Source organism: Salvelinus fontinalis, chromosome 22, assembly GCF_029448725.1.
Source record: "Salvelinus fontinalis isolate EN_2023a chromosome 22, ASM2944872v1, whole genome shotgun sequence".
Classification (NCBI taxonomy): Eukaryota; Metazoa; Chordata; class Actinopteri; order Salmoniformes; family Salmonidae; genus Salvelinus; species Salvelinus fontinalis.
The window spans coordinates 26,605,206-26,626,979 of NC_074686.1; the positions used below are offsets into that span (position 1 = coordinate 26,605,206).

General features: G+C 40.1%; 1 protein-coding gene across 14 annotated transcripts in view; it reads left to right on the forward strand.

Moving 5' to 3' along the window:
* Window positions 1-21,774, forward strand: part of LOC129820109 (adhesion G protein-coupled receptor B2-like) — a 557,707-nt gene that overhangs the window by 367,790 nt on the left and 168,143 nt on the right. For all 14 annotated transcript variants that reach the window (XM_055876984.1, XM_055876983.1, XM_055876992.1 and 11 more), the window contains 2 exons: window positions 17,130-17,231; window positions 20,766-20,872. In XM_055876984.1, the coding sequence (XP_055732959.1) occupies window positions 17,130-17,231; window positions 20,766-20,872 (209 nt within the window). The remainder of the gene's footprint in view (window positions 1-17,129; window positions 17,232-20,765; window positions 20,873-21,774) is intronic.

The window sequence follows — 21,774 nt, forward strand, 5'->3', positions numbered from 1 at the left end:
CTCACTCTCACTCTCACTCTCACTCTCACTCTCACTCTCACTCTCACTCTCTCTGTCTCTGTCTCTGTCTCTGTCTCTGTCTCTGTCTCTGTCTCTATCTATCCATTTGCTTGCTCCCTCTCTTTCTCGCCTTTACTTTTTGTTTGTCCCACTCCATTTCTGTATTTCTCTCACATCGATCTGTCTACCTGTAGGCCTCTCCATCCCTCACTTCCTCTCTCTCTGTTGACAGCGTTTTCCATCCCTTTCCTTCCTCTCTCGCTCTCTCAATCTCAATATTCCACCTCCCTTAATGCCTTCTCTCTCACTTTCCCTCCCTCCTTCTTATCTCCCTTTCTCTTTCACCCCCTTTCTCTTTTGCTCTCCACTGTCCCTATAATGGACAATATGGCGCATATAGACATGGTCGCTCTGTTCATTGCACCTAAGCAACTTTGCATTATTAATATTTTTGTTGTTGTTGTTTCTTACAGTATTAACTCAGAATGTCCTTTGTAGTATTATATACAGCCAGAAATAACTTTGGGATGTTAGAGCAGTGGTAACTCACCAGAAATCCAACTTTCCTGAATTGGACCTGTTGTCCTCAACATATCCGAGGAAAACGTTACCGGAGTTTTATCAACACATTGCCTGTAGTACTCTCCCTTCCAGGACGGCTGCAAGGCCTTTCCCGCCCTCCCTTCAGCAAATCAGATCGCGCCTCCATCCTGCTCCTGCCTTCCAATAGGCATGAACTCAAACATGAAGTATCCGTGATAAGGACTGTTCAATGCTGGTCTGACCAATTGGAACCCGTGCTGCAAGATTGTTTTGAACATGCAGACCGGGATATGTTGACATATTGACATATACACTGACACGGTGACTGAGTCCATCAGGAAGTATATTGGACATGTTGTTCCCACTGTGACAATTAACCTGTCTAGGATCAGCGTGGCGCTAGCGGCACACCCCCCCCCCCCCCCACTGAAAAACCAGTGCCGCGAAATTCAAAAAAAATATTTTTTTAAAATATTTAACTTTCACACATTAAAGTCCAATACAGCTAATGAAAGACACAGATCTTATGAATCCAGTCAACATTTCCGATTTTTAAAATGTTTTACAGGGAAGACACAATATGTAAAGATGTACATCTATTACCTAAAAACACATTAGCATCATCCACCATCTTTTATTTGTCCACCAACACCAGTAGCCATCACCAATTCGGCTAAACTAAGATATTTATAGCCCCTAACCAACAAAAAAACTCATTAGATGACAGTCTGATAACATATTTATGGTATGGGATAGGTTTTGTTAGAAAAAAGTGCATATTTCAGGTAGACTTCATAGTTTACAATTGCACCCACCATCACAAATGGACTAGAATAATTACAATGAGCAACGTGTTTACCTAACTACTAATCATCAAACATTTCGTAAAAATACACAGCATACACAAATCGAAAGACACAGATCCTGTGAATACAGACAATATTTCAGATTTTCTAAGTGTCTTACAGCGAAAACACAATAAATCGTTATATTAGCTTAGCACATAGCAATTAGCAGCCCAGCATTGATTCTAGCCAAAGTGAGCGATAAAAGTCAACATCGCCAAAAGATATTAATTTTTTCACTAACCTTCTCAGAATTCTTCCGATGACACTCCTGTAACATCACATTACAACATGCATATACAGTTTGATCGAAAATGTTTATATTTAGCCACCAAAATCATGGTTAGACAATGTGAAATGTAGACAAGCTGGTAAAGAAAACGTCCTTGCGCCACTTAGACAGTGATCTACTCTTATACATAAATACTCATAAACGTGACTAAAAAATATAGGGTGGACAGGGATTGATAGACAATTTAATTCTTAATACAATTGCGTTATTACATTTTTTAATTTATCCTTACTTTTCAATACAGTTTGCGCCAAGCGAAGCTACGTCAAAAAACATGGCGTCCTAAGCCACTAAAATGTTTCGACAGAAACACGATTTATCATAATAAAAATGTCCTACCTTGAGCTGTTCTTCCATCAGTATCTTGGGCAAAGGATCCTTTCTTGGGAGAAATCGTCTTTTGGTGGAAAGCTGTCCTCTTGCCATGTGGAAATGTCAACTACGTTCGGGATGAACTGAAAAGCGCACCCAACTTTTCACATCGTTGCAAAAATAAATGTCCCAAAATCGCACTAAACGGATATAAATTGCTATAAAACGCTTTAAATTAACTACTTTGTGATGTTTGTAACTCCTATAACGAGTGAAAAGATGACCGGAGAAATATAACAGGCTAAACTAACGCTTGGAACAGGAGAGGGTCGGTGTCTTCCACGCGCGTTACGCAGCAAGAAAAGACTTGCTAGCTAAAGGTTTTTTTCATTTGTAGGGCCTGTGAACGAGCAATCGAGCCCGTTGGAATCGTCATCACGTAAAGGCATCCAGGGGAAGACGTAAGAAGTGTCCGTATAGTCATAGCAACGACAGAGCCCTTTTAAATGACTTCAGAAAAGTGGCCAACGTTTCTCAAATCTGACTCCATGTCAGGGAAATTGCTGTAGAATGGGCTCTGTTCCACTTAGAGACAAAATTTCAACTCCTATAGAAACTATAGACTGTTTTCTATCCAATAATAATAATAATATGCATATTGTACGATCAAGGATTTTGTGGGAAGCCGTTTAAAAAATTAGCCACATTAGCATAAATAGTCTAAACAGCGCCCCCATCCCCAACAGGTTAAAGCATATCCAAACCAAAAACCGTGGATAGATGGGAGCAAACTAAAAGCGCAAACCACCTCATTTAACCACGGCAAGGTGACTGGTGCTTGTGGTCAAGTAATAACAGTCCACTTATGCCCTTTGTAAGGCAATCAAAAAGGCAAAACGTCAGTACAGGGACAAAGTTGAGTCGCAATTCAACAGCTCCAACATGAAACGTATGTGGCAGGGACTCCAGGCAATTACGAATTATAAATGGAAAACCAGCCACATAGCGGACACCGAAGGTTTGCTCCCGTACAAGCGAAACAACCACTTTGCCCGCTTCGAGGAAAACACAGTGCCACCGATACGGGCCACCATCGCTCATGTGTATTGTGAGCTCTCCGTGACCAACGTGAGTAAGCCTTTTAGGCGCCTTAACCCTCTGAAGGCTGCAGGCCCAGATGGCATCCTTAGCCGCGTCCTTATAGCATGTGCAGACCAGCTAGCTGGACTGTTTACAGACCTATTGAGTCTCTCCCTATCCCAGTCTGTTGTCCCCACTTGCTTCACGATGTTAACCATTGTTCCTGTACCCAAGAAAGTGAAGGTAACTGAACTAAAGTACTATCACTCACTTTTTTTTTAAATTAATTTAATTTCACCGTTATTTAACCAGGTAGGCAAGTTGAGAACAAGTTCTCATTTACAAATGCAACCTGGCCAAGATAAAGCAAAGCAGTGCGACACAAACAACAACACAGAGTTACACTTGGAATAAGCAAACATACAGTTGTTGTGACTTTGCTATGCCAGATTAACCTGTCTAGGATCAGCGTGGCGCTAGCGGCACACCCCCCCCCCCCCCCCACTGAAAAACCAGTGCCGCGAAATTCAAAAAAAATATTTTTTTTAAATATTTAACTTTCACACATTAAAGTCCAATACAGCTAATGAAAGACACAGATCTTGTGAATCCAGTCAACATTTCCGATTTTTAAAATGTTTTACAGGGAAGACACAATATGTAAAGATGTACATCTATTACCTAAAAACACATTAGCATAATCCACCATCTTTTATTTGTCCACCAACACCAGTAGCCATCACCAATTCGGCTAAACTAAGATATTTATAGCCCCTAACCAACAAAAAAACTCATTAGATGACAGTCTGATAACATATTTATGGTATGGGATAGGTTTTGTTAGAAAAAAGTGCATATTTCAGGTAGATGGCATAGTTTACAATTGCACCCACCATCACAAATGGACTAGAATAATTACAATGAGCAACGTGTTTACCTAACTACTAATCATCAAACATTTCGTAAAAATACACAGCATACACGAATCGAAAGACACAGATCCTGTGAATACAGACAATATTTCAGATTTTCTAAGTGTCTTACAGCGAAAACACAATAAATCGTTATATTAGCTTAGCACATAGCAATTAGCAGCCCAGCATTGATTCTAGCCAAAGTGAGCGATAACGTCAACATCGCCAAAAGATATTAATTTTTTCACTAACCTTCTCAGAATTCTTCCGATGACACTCCTGTAACATCACATTACAACATGCATATACAGTTTGATCGAAAATGTTTATATTTAGCCACCAAAATCATGGTTAGACAATGTGAAATGTAGACAAGCTGGTAAAGAAAAAGTCCTTGCGCCACTTAGACAGTGATCTACTCTTATACATAAATACTCATAAACGTGACTAAAAAATATAGGGTGGACAGGGATTGATAGACAATTTAATTCTTAATACAATTGCGTTATTACATTTTTTAATTTATCCTTACTTTTCAATACAGTTTGCGCCAAGCGAAGCTACGTCAAAAAACATGGCGTCCTAAGCCACTAAAATGTTTCGACAGAAACACGATTTATCATAATAAAAATGTCCTACCTTGAGCTGTTCTTCCATCAGTATCTTGGGCAAAGGATCCTTTCTTGGGAGAAATCGTCTTTTGGTGGAAAGCTGTCCTCTTGCCATGTGGAAATGTCAACTGCGTTCGGGATGAACTGAAAAGCGTGCCCAACTTTTCACATCGTTGCAAAAATAAATGTCCCAAAATTGCACTAAACGGATATAAATTGCTATAAAACGCTTTAAATTAACTACCTTATGATGTTTTTAACTCCTATAACGAGTGAAAAGATGACCGGAGAAATATAACAGGCTAAACTAACGCTTGGAACAGGTGCGCGCCGGTGTCCTCTAGGCTCATGACGCAGCTCCCAAAGAATGACTAGCTTCAGTTTTTTTTCATTTGTAGGGCCTGTGAACGCGCAATCGACCCCGTTGGAATCGTCATCACGTAAAGGCATCCAGGGGAAGACGTAAGAAGTGTCCGTATAGTCATAGCAACGACAGTGCCCTTTTAAATGACTTCAGAAGAGTGGCCAACATTTCTCAAATCTGACTCCATGTCAGGGAAATTGCTGTAGAATGGGCTCTGTTCCACTTAGAGACAAAATTTCAACTCCTATAGAAACTATAGACTGTTTTCTATCCAATAATAATAATAATATGCATATTGTACGATCAAGGATTTTGTGGGAAGCCGTTTAAAAAATTAGCCAAATTAGCATAAATAGTCTAAACAGCGCCCCCATCCCCAACAGGTTAAGTGATATGACATGCTATTCTATAAAATAATTTCTATGTAATTAATATTACCTGATTATACTAATCAGAAACTTTGTCCGTCCTTTCCTAGCCCGCGTTTACAGCTGCGGTTGCTAACTCAACGTCTAGGAGGTGTCGTGACGTTGTATTAGTTAATGTGGCGACTGTTGCTCTTCGAATGATTACAAGTTTCTAATTACGTGATTAACCTGTTTGGCGTGCAAGCCCGACGTCGGTACATTTATGACAACAGCCACGTCAAGTGCAGGGCGCGAAATTCAAAAGATATTTTTTTTAAATATTTAACTTTCACACATTAACAAGTCCAATACAGCATATGAAAGGTACAGATCTTGTGAATCCAGCCAACATGTCCGATTTTTAAAATGTTTTACAGGGAAGACAAAATATGTAAATCTATTAGCTAACCACGTTAGCAAAAGACACCACTTTTTTTACTATAACAATGTATTACTCCATCAGTAGCTATCACAAATTCGACCAAATAAAGATATAAATAGCCACTAACCAAGAAACAACTTCATCAGATGACAGTCTGATAACATATTTATTGTATAGCATATGTTTTGTTCGAAAAATTTGCATATTTCAGGTATAAATCATAGTTTACATTTCAGCTACAATCAGAAATTGCACCGAAAGCAGCCATAATATTTACAGACACCAACGTCAAATACCTAATTGCTCATCATAAAACAGTTCTGAAAAATACATAGTGTACAGCAATTGAAAGACAGGCATCTTGTGATTCCAGACAATATTTCCGATTTATTAAATGTTTTACAGCGAAAACAAAATGTAGCGTTATATTAGCGTAGCCACAATAGCCAGAAACACTTGGGCGCCGACGACCAGTTCACATGCGCGACAGATATTAGAAATAGCATCATAAAATGTTTCTTACTTTTGGTGATCTTCCGTCAGAATGTTGGACAAGGTGTCCTTGTCCAGAACAGTCGTTGTTTGGATCTGGAACGGCAAATTTCCCTCTTCATTTAGCATGGGCACTTGCCAAGTGGCACGGATCACTCCAACGTCAACAAAGTCAGAGAACGGAACACGGCAAAACTCCCGAAAAAATTTCAATAATCTGATTAAACTATATTGAAAAAACATACTTTACGATGATATGGTCACATGTATCAAATAAAATCTAAACCGGAGATGTTAGTCATCCATAACGACAGCTAAACAGAAGGCAAATCCATGTCCCCTTTCGCGCTCTCCAGAAACAGGAAATGGACGGTCACGTCATACAAAGAGCTTTAATTCCACCTCAGACCAAGATGAACACAACATTTCTTCTCTCACAGCCTCTTGACAACCAGGGGCAGGTCTATGAAGTGTACGCAGACTCTTACGTTTTATGCCCATGTATAGGCATGAAGTTGAACAGAGCATCGATTTCTGACATTCCACTTCCTGGTCAGGAGATGTGCTGCAGAATGAGTTCTGTTTCACTCAGAGAAATAATTCAAACGGTTTTAGAAACTAGAGAGTGTTTTCTATCCAATAGTAATAATAATATGCAAGAATTGAGTACGAGGCCGTTTGAAATGGGCATCTTTTATCTGGCTACTCCATACTGATCCTTGCAGCCATAAGAAGTTAACTGAATCAAGCAATTATTAACTCATTAACCTGGGGCACCATGGGAAAACTAGTTTTTATTGAGTTTCTATTTCCCAAATTAACTCAAAGAATATCAGAATATCGATTTTACCACAGCCGCTAATTAACCAGTTGCCTCTAACAGTCTCGTTCTGAACGTCGTATGGCCCGGGATTCTGCACGGACCCGGGTCTCACTAATGAATTCGCACCACACCAATCTTAGTTGAATGTTCATTTACTAAAAAGCTAAAATTATGATAAAAGATACACATACACAAAAACACATTCTAGGCTATTGATTAGAACTTAGTATAACGGGCCAACACACTATGGCGCGTGTTACCCAAAATGGGGATTTAACCTGTCTAGGACTGCATTCCACTGAAAAGGCAGAGCCGCGAAATTCAAAAAATATATATATTTTTAAATATTTAACTTTCACACATTAAAGTCCAATACAGCTAATGAAAGACACAGATCGTGTGAATCCAGCCAACATGTCCGATTTTTTAAATGTTTTACAGGGAAGACACAATATGTAAAGATATAAATCTATTAGCTAAACTCATTAGCATAAGACACCATCTTTTATTTGTCCACCAACACCAGTAGCTATCACCAATTCGGCTAAACTAAGATATTGATAGCCACTAACCAAGAAAAAAACTCATCAGATGACAGTCTGATAACATATTTATGGTATAGGATAGGTTTAGTTAGAAAAATTTGCATATTTCAGGTAGTTGTCATAGTTTACAATTGCACCCACCGTCACAAATGGACTAGAATAAATATATAGAGCAACGTGTTTACCTAATTACTAATCATCAAACATTTCGTAAAAATACACAGCATACACTAATCGAAAGACACAGATCCTGTGAATACAGACAATATTTCAGATTTTCTAAGTGTCTTACAGCGAAAACACAATAAATTGTTATATTAGCATACCACATATGCAAACGTTACCAGAGCATTGATTCTAGCCAAAGAGAGCGATAACGTAAACATCGCCAAAATATATTAATTTTTTCACTAACCTTCTCAGAATTCTTCAGATGACACTCCTGTAACATCACATTGCAACATACATATACAGTTTGTTCGAAAATGTGCATATTTAGCCACCAAAATCATGGTTAGACAATGACAAAAGTTGCCCAGCTGGTCAGACAATGTCGTGCGCCATATTAGACAGTGATCTAGTCGTATACATAAATACTCATAAACGTTACTAAAAAATATAGGGTGGACAGCGATTGATAGACAATTTAATTCTTAATACAATCCCTGATTTACATTTTTTAAATTATCCTTACTTTCAATACAGTTTGCGCCAAACGAAGCTACGTCTAGCAAGATGGCGTCATAAGCGATTAACATTTCTCGACAGAAACACGATTTATCATAATAAATTGTTCCTACTTTGAGCTGTTCTTCCATCAGAATCTTGCGCAAAGAATCCTTTCTTGGGTCTAATCGTCTTTTGGTCGAAAGCTGTCCTCTTGCCATGTGGAAATGCCCATTGCGTTCGGCATGAACTGATTTTTAAAATGTTTTACAAGGAAGACACAATATGTAAATCTATTAGCTAACCACGTTAGCAAAAGACACACTTTTTTTACTCCACCATTTTCTTACTGTATCAGTAGCTATCACAAATTCGACCAAATAAAGATATAAATAGCCACTAACCAAGAAACACTTTCATCAGATGACAGTCTGATAACATGCTATACAATAAATATGTTTTGTTAGAAAAATTTGCATATTTCAGGTATAAATTATAGTTTACCATTCCTGCCACCATCACAACTCTCACCAAAGCAACTAGAATAACTACAGCGACCATCGTGTATTACCTAATTACTCATCATAAAACATTTCTTAAAAATACAAAGCGTACAGCAAATGAAAGACACAGATCTTGTGAATCCTGCCAATATTTCAGATTTTCTAAGTGTTTTACAGCGAAAACACAATATAGCGTTATATTAGCCTACCACAATAGCAAACATCACAACAGCATTGATTCAAGCCAAAAATAGCGATAACGTATAAACCACCAAAATATATTAATTTTTTCACTAACCTTCTCAGAATTCTTTAGATGACAGTCCTATAACATCATATTACACAATGCATATAGAGTTTGTTCGAAAATGTGCATATTTAGCGGCACAAATTGTGGTTATACAATGAGAAAAGTTGCCAAGCTGCCCAGAAAATGTCAGGAGAAATCTTTGGAGAGGCACCTATTCTAATCAATAAATAATCATAAACTTGACTAAAAAATACAGGTTGGACAGCAAATGAAAGACAAAGTTCTTAATGCAATCGCTGTGTTACATTTTTAAAATTAACGTTACTTCAACATACAGCGTGCGTTAAAGCGAGGCTGCATTGAAACAAATGGCGGCTTATGCATTTGACATTTTTCAACAGAACAACGAATTATCAGCATAAATAGTTCTTGCTTTTTGATGAACTCCCATCAGAATCTTGGGAAAGGTGTCCTTTGTCCAAAATAATCGTTGCTCGGTTGTAGAACGTCCTCTTCAACGTTGCAATTAGCAGTAAACATTAGCATTTGAGACAGAGATACCCAACTCCCTAGAACGCCACGAAAATAAATACCCGAAAATCGCAATATACTGACATAAACTGATATAATTCGGTTTAAAATAACAACATTATGATGTCTTTAAAGCCTATATCGAATAAAAACACAGCCGTAAATTTCTAAGAGCTATAACCGAAGGTTCTAGTACAATATGCCAAGGTCCTCAGTGCGTCAGAGCGAAGAGGGAAAAGACCAGACACGTCCTTGCCAAGACATTTATAACCTTTCAGATCTATGTAGAGACTCCATTTCAAGTCTCCCTATTCGCTAACATCCAGGGGAAGGCGTATGCAGTGCATCTCAACCAATAGAAGACAGGCAGATTTATAAACAAATCTCAGAGCAGCTTGCAAAATTTTGCATTCTCACATCCACATAGGAAAATTGCTCTAAGTCCAGTTCTGTTTCACTCACAGATATAATTCAAACGGTTTTAGAAACTAGAGAGTGTTTTCTATCCAATAGTAATAATAATATGCATATTGTACGAGCAAGAATTGAGTACGAGGCAGTTTAATTTGGGAACGGAATTATTACAAAGTGCTAACAGCACCCCCTATTGACAAGAAGTTAACCTTTAATAACAAAACAAAAATGACATACATTTTCATATTCCATCTATCGTCATGACCACCATTGTAGTTGACGGAAACCATTTTTCCAAAGTCCCTTTATTGCATGTTTACAGTTCTGAGGCTTGTTCTCCATAGTGAGAGGGAGAGGACAAGGGAATGTTGTCCGTGGTCTCAGAATTACCATGGGTGTGAGGGGTCATAAAACCCCCACATCTTCAGACCCCTAGATCTCTCCTCCTCTGTTGGGGTTGAGAGATAATCTATAGGGTTGTGGTCTCCTGTAACCTGACCTGATCAGGACAGTCATGACAGAGGTATCACTTCTTTAGTGAATAAGAGTTCAAAGTTCATACCAAGTTGCCATACTTTGAACTCACGCTGAAGTTGTTTTAGTTCTATAGTTTTATATTAGCCCTTTTAACGTATGGACTGTCGTCCTCACGTCCTCGGGAACACAAATGTTACATTTTCGTAAAGGCCTTATGTAGGAGGGAGAGAAGGGCGTGTTTCATAGTTCACAACCAATGTCTGTTCACATGGGTGGGGCCACTGAGTTGAGCCTAGTTCACTTATCAAAACCAATTCTCTCATCTGTTCACAAATAGTTTCATATTTAAACATTTAAATTGCACAACAATTCCATGTGAATCTGATAACTATAATGTGTAGACTTTCGAAGATACAGTTTATGTCATCCTATCATCAGACATAATGTCTCAGATGACAACTTATCTGATATTATATTCTTTAAGTACTAACGCATATTTTCAACTGGTTGGATGACAGAAATATGGTTCTTTTCACCACCCTTTTGATGTTACCCGACTCTTGAATGTTAATACCTCTTGAAGCTAGGGGGCAGAATTTTTATGTTTGGAAAAAGAACGTTCCCATTGTAAGCTGCCTATTTCTCAGGTCCAGATGATAGAATATGCATATAATTGACAGAGTAGGATAGAAAACAAAGTCCCAGGACCAGCTTGCTTAGGGGACTCTTCTCCGGGTTCATCATCTCTCTGTAGGTGATGGCTTTGAAATAGAAGGTTTGGGAATCACTTCCTTTTAGGTGGTTGTAGAATTTTATCCACATATCGTGTCAGATTTTGAAAATATGCTTTACAGCGAAAGCAATCCAAGCGTTTGTGAGTGTATCAATCCATGCTAGACAGCTAGCCTTAAATTAGTTTAGTCACGAAAGTCAGAAAAGCAATAAAATTAATCGCTTACCTTTGATAATCTTCAGATGTTTGTACTCACGAGACTCCCAGTTACACAATAAATGTTATTTTTGTTCGCTAAAGATTAGTTTTATAACAAAAAAAAACGCCATTTGGGTTGTGCGTTATGTTCAGAAAACCACAGGCTCGTTCCGGTCCTGAAAGGCAGAAGAAAATTCCAAAAAGTATCAGATTCAAAAATAATACTAAAAATATGTATAATCATTCAAGTGAAAGTGAAATATACCAAAACACAGCTTAGCTTGTTGTTAATCCACGTATCGTTTCCGATTTTGAAAATATGCTTTACAGCGAAAGCAATCCAAGCGTTTGTGAGTTTATCAATCACTAGACAAAACAGTAAGAACAGGTAGCCCCAAATTAGCATGGTCACGAAAGTCAGAAAAACAATCAAATTAATCGCTTACCTTTGATAATTTTTGGATATTTGCACTCACGAGACTCCCAGTTACACAATGTTATTTTTGTTCGATAAATATGAGTTTTATAACCAAAAACCGCCATTTGGTTTGCGCGTTATGTTCAGAAAACCAAAGCCTCGTTCCGTTCCTGAAAGGCAGACGAAAATTCCAAAAAGTATCCGTAATGTTCGTAGAAACATGTCAAACGTTTTTTATAATCAATCCTCAGGTTGTTTTTATCATACATAATCGATACTATTTCAACCGGACGGTAACCTATTCAATAGAAGAGAGAAAGAAAATGTCGAGCTACCCCTCTTACGCGCAGGAACTAATCAAAGGACACCTGACTCGTTTTGAAAAAGCTCACAGCCTGAGGAAGCCATTGGAAAAGGAATCTTGTTGATACTCCTTTAAATGGAAGAGGGGCAGGCAATGAAACAGGGATAAAAAATTTAAAAAACACTTCCGGGTTGGATTTCCTCAGGTTTTCGCCTGCAAAATCAGTTTTGTTATACTCACAGACAATATTTTGACAGTTTTGGAAACGTTGGAGTGTTGTCTATCCTAATCTGTAAATTATATGCATATTCTACGATCTGGGGCTGAGAAATAGTCCGTTTACCTTGGGAACGTTATTAAAAAAAAGATTCTGCCCCCTAGCTGAAAGAAGTTAACAGCTCTTTTCTAGATGTTGATCATTAGCAGGTATCGGCCTAATTCTGCGCTGCATGCATTATTTGCCGTTTTCAATTGTATACTGAGTATATTTTTGCAGAATTCTGCATGCAGTCTCAATTTGGTGTTCGTAGCATTTTGTGAATTCTTGATTGGTGAGTGGACCCCAGACCTCACAACCATAATGGGCAATGGGTAATATAACTGATTCAAGTATTTTTTGCAAGATCCTAATTGGTATGTTGAATATTATGGTTTCTTTGATGGCATAGAAGGCCATTCTTTCTTTCTCACTCAGATCGTTGACAGCTTTGTGGAAGTTACCTGTGGCGCTGATGTATAGTCCGAGGTAGGTATAGTTTTTGTTTGCTCTAGGGCAACGGTGTCTAGATGGAACTTGTTTTTGTGGTCCTGGCGATTAGAACCTTTTTGGAACGCCATTATTTTTGTCTTACTGAGATTTACTGTCAGGGCTCAGGTCTGGCAGAATCTGTGCAGAAGATTTATGTGTTGCTGTAGGCCTTCCTTAGTTGGGGACAGAAGCACCAGATCATCAGCAAACATTAGACATTTGACTTCAGATTCTAGTAGGGTGAGGACAGGTGCTGCAGACTTTTCTAGTGCCCTCGTCAATTTGTTATATATATGTTGAAGAGAGAGGGTGGGGCTTAAGCTCCATCTCTGTCTCACCTCACAGCCCTGTGGGAAGAAATGTGTGTGTTTTTTTCCAATTTTAACTGCATACTTGTTGTTTGTGTACATGGATTTTATAATGTTGTATATTCTTTCCCCCAACACTACTTTACATCTATTTGTATAGCAGACCTTCATTCCAAATTGAGTCAAAGGCTTTTTTGAAATCAACAAAGCATGAGAAGACTGTTTTGGTTTGTTTATTTGTCAATTACGATGTGCAGGGTGAATATGTGGTCTGTCGTACGGTAATTTGGTAAAAAGCCAATTTGACATTTGCTCAGTACATTGTTTTCATCGAGGAAATGTACGAGTCTGCTGTTAATGATAACGCAGAGGATTTTCCTAAGGTTGCTGTTGACGCATATGCCACGGTAGTTATTGGGGTCAAATTTGTCTCCACTTTTGAAGATTGGGGTGATCAGTCCTTGGTTCCAAATATTGGGGAATATGCCAGAGCTGAGGATGATGTTAAGGATTTAAGTATAGCCAATTGGAATTTGTGGTCTGTATATTTTATCATTTCATTGAGGATACCATCAACACCACATGCCTTTTTGGGTTGGAGAGTTTGTATTTTTGTCCTGTAGTTCATTCAATGTAATTGGAGAATCCAGTGGGTTCTGGTAGTCTTTAATAGTTGATTCTAAGATTTGTATTTGATCATGTATATGTCTTTCCTGTTTGTTCTTTATTATAGGGCCAAAACGATTGGAGAAGCGGTTTACCCATACATCTCCATTTTGGATAGATAATTCTTCGTGTTGTTTATTTTATTTTTTCCCAGAAGTGGTTAGAGTCTATGGATTCTTCAATTACATTGAGCTGATTTCTGACGTTCTGTTCCTTCTTTTTCCGTAGTGTATGTCTGTATTGTTTTAGTGATTCACGATAGTGAAGACGAAGACTCAGGTTTTCTGGGTCTCTATGTTTTTGGTTGGACAGGTTTCTCAATTTCTTTCTTAGGTTTTTGCATTCTTCATCAAACCATTTGTCATTGTTGTTAATTTTCTTCGGGTTTCTGTTTGGGATGTTTAGATTTGATAGGGAAGCTGAGAGGTCAAATATACTGTTTAGATGTTATGCTGCCAAGTTCACACCTTCACTATTTTGTCAAGGAAGTTGTCTAAAAGTGATTGAATTTGTTGTTGCATTCCTTCCATCAACAGCATTTCTTAATATTATTCAGTTCCTTTGGTTTTGATGCCTTATGATTGAGTATTGCTCTGTTCAAGTAGACTGTGATTTTGATGTGTTCTGATAGGGTTGTCAGTGGGTTGTCAGTGGGCTGACTTAGGTTGCCACAGACTAGTACATGTCCCTGGGGCTGAAAATGATTGATTTCCCCCTCCAGGATGGAGAAGCTGTCGTCATTAAAGTATGGGGATTCTAGTGGGGGGGTATAGGTAGCACACAGGAGGACATTTTTCTGTTAAGATTATTTCCGTTTGAATTTCCAGACAAATGTAAATTGTTCCTGTGTTGATTAATTTAACAGAATGAGTTAGTTCTGCTCTATACCAAATGAGCATACCCCCTGAGTCCCTTCTCTGTTTCACTCCTGGTAGTTTGGTGGATGGGACTACCAGCTCTCTGTAACCTAGAGGGCAACCAGTGGGTCTGTCTCCTCTATACCAGGTTTCTTGTAGAATGACAATGTCTGTATTTCTTTGATGAAGTCCAGGTTCCTGATCTTTAGGCCAAAGGGAGATGACATCAGGCCTTGGATATTCAAGGATGAGATAGTGAAGGCTTTGTGTTCCATAAAGTGTCCAATGTTGTTGGTCTTGTGAGTCAGGCCAGTAAGTGTGAGCAGTGCCTGCTGAACATCTGGTACATGCCATTGGCTTGGACTAGTGTAAGAGTCGGGGTTGGGCCTGTTTGCCTGCTCATGGCCTGGCGTGTGGCTTCCATGTTGAGGCCTTCTTTGCTGGAGTGGGGGGCATGGGGTGGTTCCGTGACTTGGGGGAGGGGGGGAGGGGTTGATTGGTTGGGGTGGGGGTGTGGATGTGGCTGGTGGTGCTATGGTCTGGATGTAGGTCCTCTTGGCGTGGGTCCTTTGTGTGTAGGGGTGGGGGGGGGGTCCCGTATGTCTGGGAGAGTGTCTTGCAGGTCTATTGATCTGTTGCTCCTGTGTGCAGTGTTGGGTCTGCGTTTGAGGGTGATGTCCTTTAGAGTCCGGGCGAAGGTGGGCACTGATGCCTTGTATAGGTGGACCTGGTCGTAAAGGCTATTCAAGTTCAGGGTAGAGTGGTGTGCCTGGTAAACATTTGGATTTATGGCACAGTCACGGGAAATACTTCTGTTTACCCGCTGTATGGTAGAAGGGTGGAAGTCTTTTCGTGGTAGCAGGGTGGAGATAACCACGTGTGCGTTGGGGAAAGTAGAAGAAGCTTTTTTAATCACTTCCTTGAGTGCTTTGGCCACCCTTTCCTGCTGTGCTCTCAGGTCATTTGTGCCTGTGTGTATTATTATGTGGCTGGGTGACCCTAGTTGGTCCTCAGACAGAAGGTCTAGGGCGCTCTGGGTGTTTGGACACCAGAGTTTAGACACTCTGTGTTTGGGAAAACATGTATTTTCTCGTGTATATTTCCCGTTTGATTCCATAAGGAGTACAATATGTGTCTTGTGTATGTTCTCAGTGGGTGTGGGGCTGTTGTCAGGAGGGCTATCAGGGTGGCTGACAGGGGGAGTGCTCAGAGGGGGTGAGATCCCCTGGGCTTGGGGTTCTTAATTTGTTTGTTTGGCTGTGATGTTGACGCTATGGTCAGGGTCTGGGTTGGACTGTTCTGCTGTGGTGTCAAGACATTTGTCAGGAGCTGAGGTGGGCTGTTCTGCTGGGTTCTCTGTGGGGGTGACCACCTCTCTAATGGGTTGTTTTCTGTCACTCGCCATCCAGCTCAACCTCTCCTCCAGCACTCTGATCCTCTCTAGTGCTTTGTTCTTCTCCTGCTCTTTCTCCTGTTGATGTTGTCTCACCACAGTCCAGAATGCAGATATGTCTCTCTCCAGCTCCAGCTCTCCGGGTCTGGTTGAGGGTGTGTTGTTGAGCTGGACGATTTTTTGTGCTGACTGGAGTGTGTTCACCTGCTGTTCCAGCTCCACCTGCCTTACCTCTAGCTGGGTGAATTTATCCTTGATTTCCATGAGGGAGTAGTACTCTGTGCAGGAAGGTTAACTTTTCACTCTCTACAGTATCTATATCCAGCCTCCTCTCTCTCTCTCTCTCTCTCTCTCTCTCTCTCTCTCTCTCTCTCTCTCTCTCTCTCTCTCTCTCTCTCTCTCTCTCTCTCTCTCTCTCTCTGTCTCTCTCTTTCTCTCTCTTTCTCTCTCTCTCTCTCTCTCTCTCTCTCTCTCTCTCTCTCTCTCTCTCTCTCTCTCTCTCTCTCTCTCTCTCTCTCTCAGCTCTCTGGCAGGGGCGAATTGTTCAAAGCCCTGTTCGCTGTGATTTGTCAGTGTGTCAGCTACTGCAGCAAACAACACAGTTTACTAAGCATGCCTTTGACTGGGACTCTCTTACCCCTTGTGTGTGTGTGTGCGTGTGCTTGTGTGTGAGCGTGTCTGTGTGTGGTGCTCTGGAAGGCTATAGATTAGATGTCAGACATTGCTGCAGAGCATTCTATCAGAGCCAGTCCTTTGATGGCTCAAAGATCTGTCCAAGAGTTTGGAGGGGAACATATATTTAGATTAAAAAAAGGCTTTCTTTTTCACTTCTTTGTTTTTTTCTCTCTTCAATACCACTCTCCTTCTCACTCTCTCTATCTCTCTCTCTCTTTCTCTCTCCCTTTCTCCCTCTCTCTTTCTCTCACTCTCTCTCTTTCTCTATTCTCCACACTGAGATGTAAGCAAAGAGAGAGATGGATAAAGATGGATGAATATACTGTGAGTGTGTGTGTCCTATCTAACTCTCCCGCTCTCTCTTCTTTCTCTCTGCAGCACCTCATGAGATCTGTAGAGATGAGTACCTTGTAGCCATGACCTGGAAAAGTGCCTCGGCTGGAGAAACAGTCTACAACAAGTGTCCGACTAACGCCACTGGTAAACCTTATTCTACTATGACAGTACTATACAGTAACTATACTACTATTATAAACAGGGATTATGTAGTGTTAGTCAACAAACAAGTGTCCGACTAACACCACTGGTAAACCATGCTACACTTATAGTATAGTACAATTACTAAGCTATAATGTAAGTATACACAGTAGTGATGTAGTCTGTCTGCCTACTGCAAGTGTCTGACTCGTACTAGTACTTATCTTTGTCAAGTTTCTTTGGCACTTGTAAGGCCTACAGAGTGGTATATGGTTGACGTAGTGTAAAGTGTATGTGTGAAGAATAAATCCAGGTTAATACTGTGGTAATTTAGATTGATGTTCAGAAGTATATGTCAGAGTCATAGCAGGTAGACCCATTCCTCAGGCCCTCAGACAGTCCCTATAGCAACATACTGCCTAACAGATGATGACTTTGAAGTGTGTGTGTTCGTGCACGTGTGTGTGTGTGTGTGCGTGCGTGCGTGCGTGTGTGTGTTTGTGTGTGTGTGTGTGCGTGTGTGTGTTTGGAATCTATTATCCTGCATGAAATGCTTTCCACCAGAGAAAATAGTTAGTAAGGTGTTCCCTAGGGGACAATTTTCAACTTCATCATATATGCAGTTTCTGTAATTCCCTCTCAATAACACAGATTGGCATTTATTAGGATGACTCATGTACTGGAGGCAGCTCTGCTGGGTAGTCACTAGCTGGTACAGGTACGAGGTCATAGAACCTGCCTCAATAATTGTGTACATGTAAACTGTATGTGACTTTATAGAGGAGTTGTCAGGTGGATGGTTGACCTCAGCTCTACATGATGTACAATGTTGGAGACTGTACATGTTCAGTAGTATATATCTGAGTCATAGCAGGTGCCGACTCAGACACGGTCCTCAGGCAGTCACTCACTCAGCCCTAATAACAACACACTGCACTGTTAAAAAGAAAAATCATCCTGATGATTTACGATAACTTACTTGCAGCAAGGGGTACAATGTTCAGCTTCACCATATGCTGTTTCAGTTGTTTTCTCTCTCAATAACTGTGTATACTGTGACCTTGCACAGTGGTTTTGCATTAGATAATGTCAGGTGGTTGGTTGACCTCAGCTCTACGTTAAGGATGATTGACTATGTTGGAAAAATGACAATAGCATGTACAGTGGGGCAAAAAAGTATTTAGTCTGCCACCAACTGTGCAAGTTCTCCCACTTAAAAAGATGAGAGAGGCCTGTAATTTTCATCATAGGTACACTTCAACTATGACAGACAAAATGAGAAAAAAAATCCATAAAATCACATTGTAGGATTTTTAATGAATTTATTTGCAAATTATGGTGGAAAATAAGTATTTGGTCACCTACAAACAAGCAAGATTTCTGGCTCTCACAGACCTGTAACTTCTTCTTTAAGAGGCTCCTCTGTCCTCCACTCGTTACCTGTATTAATGGCACCTGTTTGAACTTGCTATCAGTATAAAAGACACCTGTCTACAACCTCAAACAGTCACACTCCAAACTCCACTATGGCCAAGACCAAAGAGCTGTCAAAAAACACCAGAAACAAAATTGTAGACCTGCACCAGGCTGGGAAGACTGAATCTGCAATAGGTAAGCAGCTTGGTTTGAAGAAATCAACTGTGGGAGCAATTATTAGGAAATGGAAGACATACAAGACCACTGATAATCTCCTTCGATCTGGGGCTCCACGCAAGATCTCACCCCGTGGGGTCAAAATGATCACAAGAACGATGAGCAAAAATCCCAGAACCACACCTAGTGAATGACCTGCAGAGAGCTGGGACCAAAGTAACAAAGCCTACCATCAGTAACACACTACGCCGCGAGGGACTCAAATCCTGCAGTGCAAGACGTGTCCCCCTGCTTAAGCCAGTACATGTCCAGGCCCGTCTGAAGTTTGCTAGAGAGCATTTGGATGATCCAGAAGAAGATTGGGAGAATGTCATATGGTCAGATGATACCAAAATATAACTTTTTGGTAAAAACTCAACTCGTCGTGTTTGGAGGACAAAGAATGCTGAGTTGCATCCAAAGAACACCATACCTACTGTGAAGCATGGGGGTGGAAACATCATGCTTTGAGGCTGTTTTTCTGCAAAGGGACCAGGACGACTGATCCGTGTAAAGGAAAGAATGAATGGGGCCATGTATCGTGAGATTTTGAGTGAAAACCTCCTTCCATCAGCAAGGGCATTGAAGATGAAACATGGCTGGGTCTTTCAGCATGACAATGATCCCAAACACACCGCCTGGGCAACGAAGGAGTGGCTTCGTAAGAAGCATTTCAAGGTCCTGGAGTGGCCTAGCCAGTCTCCAGATCTCAACCCCATAGAAAATCTTTGGAGGGAGTTGAAAGTCCGTGTTGCCCAGCAACAGCCCCAAAACAACACTGCTCTAGAGGAGATCTGCATGGAGGAATGGGCCAAAATACCAGCAACAGTGTGTGAAAACCTTGTGAAGACTTACAGAAAACGTTTGACCTCTGTCATTGCCAAAAAAGGGTATATAACAAAGTATTGAGATAAACTTTTGTTATTGACCAAATACTTATTTTCCACCATAATTTGCAAATAAATTCCTTAAAAATCCTACAATGTGATTTTCTGGATTTTCTTTCCTCATTTTGTCTGTCATAGTTGAAGTGTACCTATGATGAAAATTACAGGCCTCTCTCATCTTTTTAAGTGGGAGAACTTGCACAATTGGTGGCTGACTAAATACTTTTTTGCCCCACTGTATGTAGTTATTAGATAACATTAAAAAAAATGAACTATTGCTGTCAGGATTTACATCATCACGTTATCCCGTTCTCATTCACTCTCTCTCTCTCTCTCTCTCAAATTCAAATTCAAATTCAAGCTGCTTTATTGGCATGAAAAACATTGTGTCAATATTGCCAAAGCAACAATGTATACAATATACATTGTAATAAAATTATAAACAATGACAAATAATAATATAGAATGGCAGTAAATAATAATACAAAATTAAATATAAAAATAGTAACAATAAAATGGTAACAGTCAATAATCTCTCTCTCTCTCCCTCCCGTTCTCTCTCTCTCTCTCTCTCCCGTTCTCTCTCTCTCTCTCTCTCTCTCTCTCTCTCTCTCTCTCTCTCTCTCTCTCTCTCTCTCTCTCTCTCGTTCTCGTTCTCGTTCTCTCTCTCTCTCTTCACTCACTCTCGCTCTCTCTCTCTCCGTTCTCGCTCTCTCTCTCTCTCTCTCTCTTCTCTCTCTCTCTCTCTCTCTCTCTCTCTCTCTCTCTATCTCTCCCGTTCTCTCTCTCTCTATCGTTCTCGTTCTCTCTCTCTCTCTCTCTCTCTCTCTCTCTCTCTCCTCTCTCTCGCTCTCGCTCTCTCTCTCCGTTCTCTCTCTCTCTCTCTCTCACACTCTCCTGTCTCTCTCTCTCTCTTCCTCCGTTCTCTCTCTCTCTCCCTTTTCTCTCTCTCTCCCCTTCTCCTCTCTCTCCGTTCTCTCCTCTCTCTCTCTCTCTCTCTCTCTATCCCTCTCTCTAGGATCTGCTAGTCGTCGTTGCTTGCTGGACGCTAATGGAGTTGCTTACTGGGGTCCTCCGAGCTTCGCCAGATGCGTCTCGATGGATTTCAGATATTTACATTTATCTGTAAGTCCCTTTTTCACCCTCTCTCTATTCACCTCTTATGTATTCAGATAAAGTTTGTATTGTATTACATGCTCAATGAGCCACCTGTGCCGCGACGTTATTGTGAATGCATTTTAGTAAGCTTCTGTAAAACTGAATTAATAGCCCGGGCGTTTATTTGCTATAATCACTGAACACAACAGGCGCTTATAGGAGACTGGCTTCTATTTGAGCCAGGTGTCCATTTCGTTAATCCACACAAATGTATCTCATTTGCATAGTTAATGCTATATTCAGCATTCACTTCCAGCTGTTAATCAATTTCTTAATTTCCTGCTCTAATGTGTTATAATTTACCCTGACCTACAAAGGCAAAGTGCAGTAACTACAAATTTGGTCAAAAATATTTTATCTGTTTTAATGGCCAGGTATATTAAATGATTAATGTGCTATTTAGTTTCCTGACCAAAGACAAAGCTAGTCGATAAGAATATATCATGATGTACCAGAAATTGCTGTTTGTCGAAACAGAAAAATACTTTGATGTCAGATTTTGCAATTCATTGTTTTAGGTAGTTCCTGCACTTTGCCTTTGTAGGGCAGTAGACACCACATATTTTGTCTAAGTATGCGTCTATAAAAAAAAAACTCATCCTTGACTGCATTTTCAGGAGTTTTTACTTTCGCCACTAAAGGGCGATCGGACGTTTTGTAGGGGTCTCTACTCCCGAAGTTGTTGACTGTTTTTATGCTTGCCAGTTAGCTAGCAGGCCTCAACTGTTAGCAGCCAATGGTTGTCCGTTTCTTACTGGTGATAAAAACAGATGATTGCCATCGTTTCTTCAAATCATTAGTGAATTACTTCATGCAACAAATCAAACATAAACCTCATAAACAATTCATGGTAATTCATGGTAACCTCA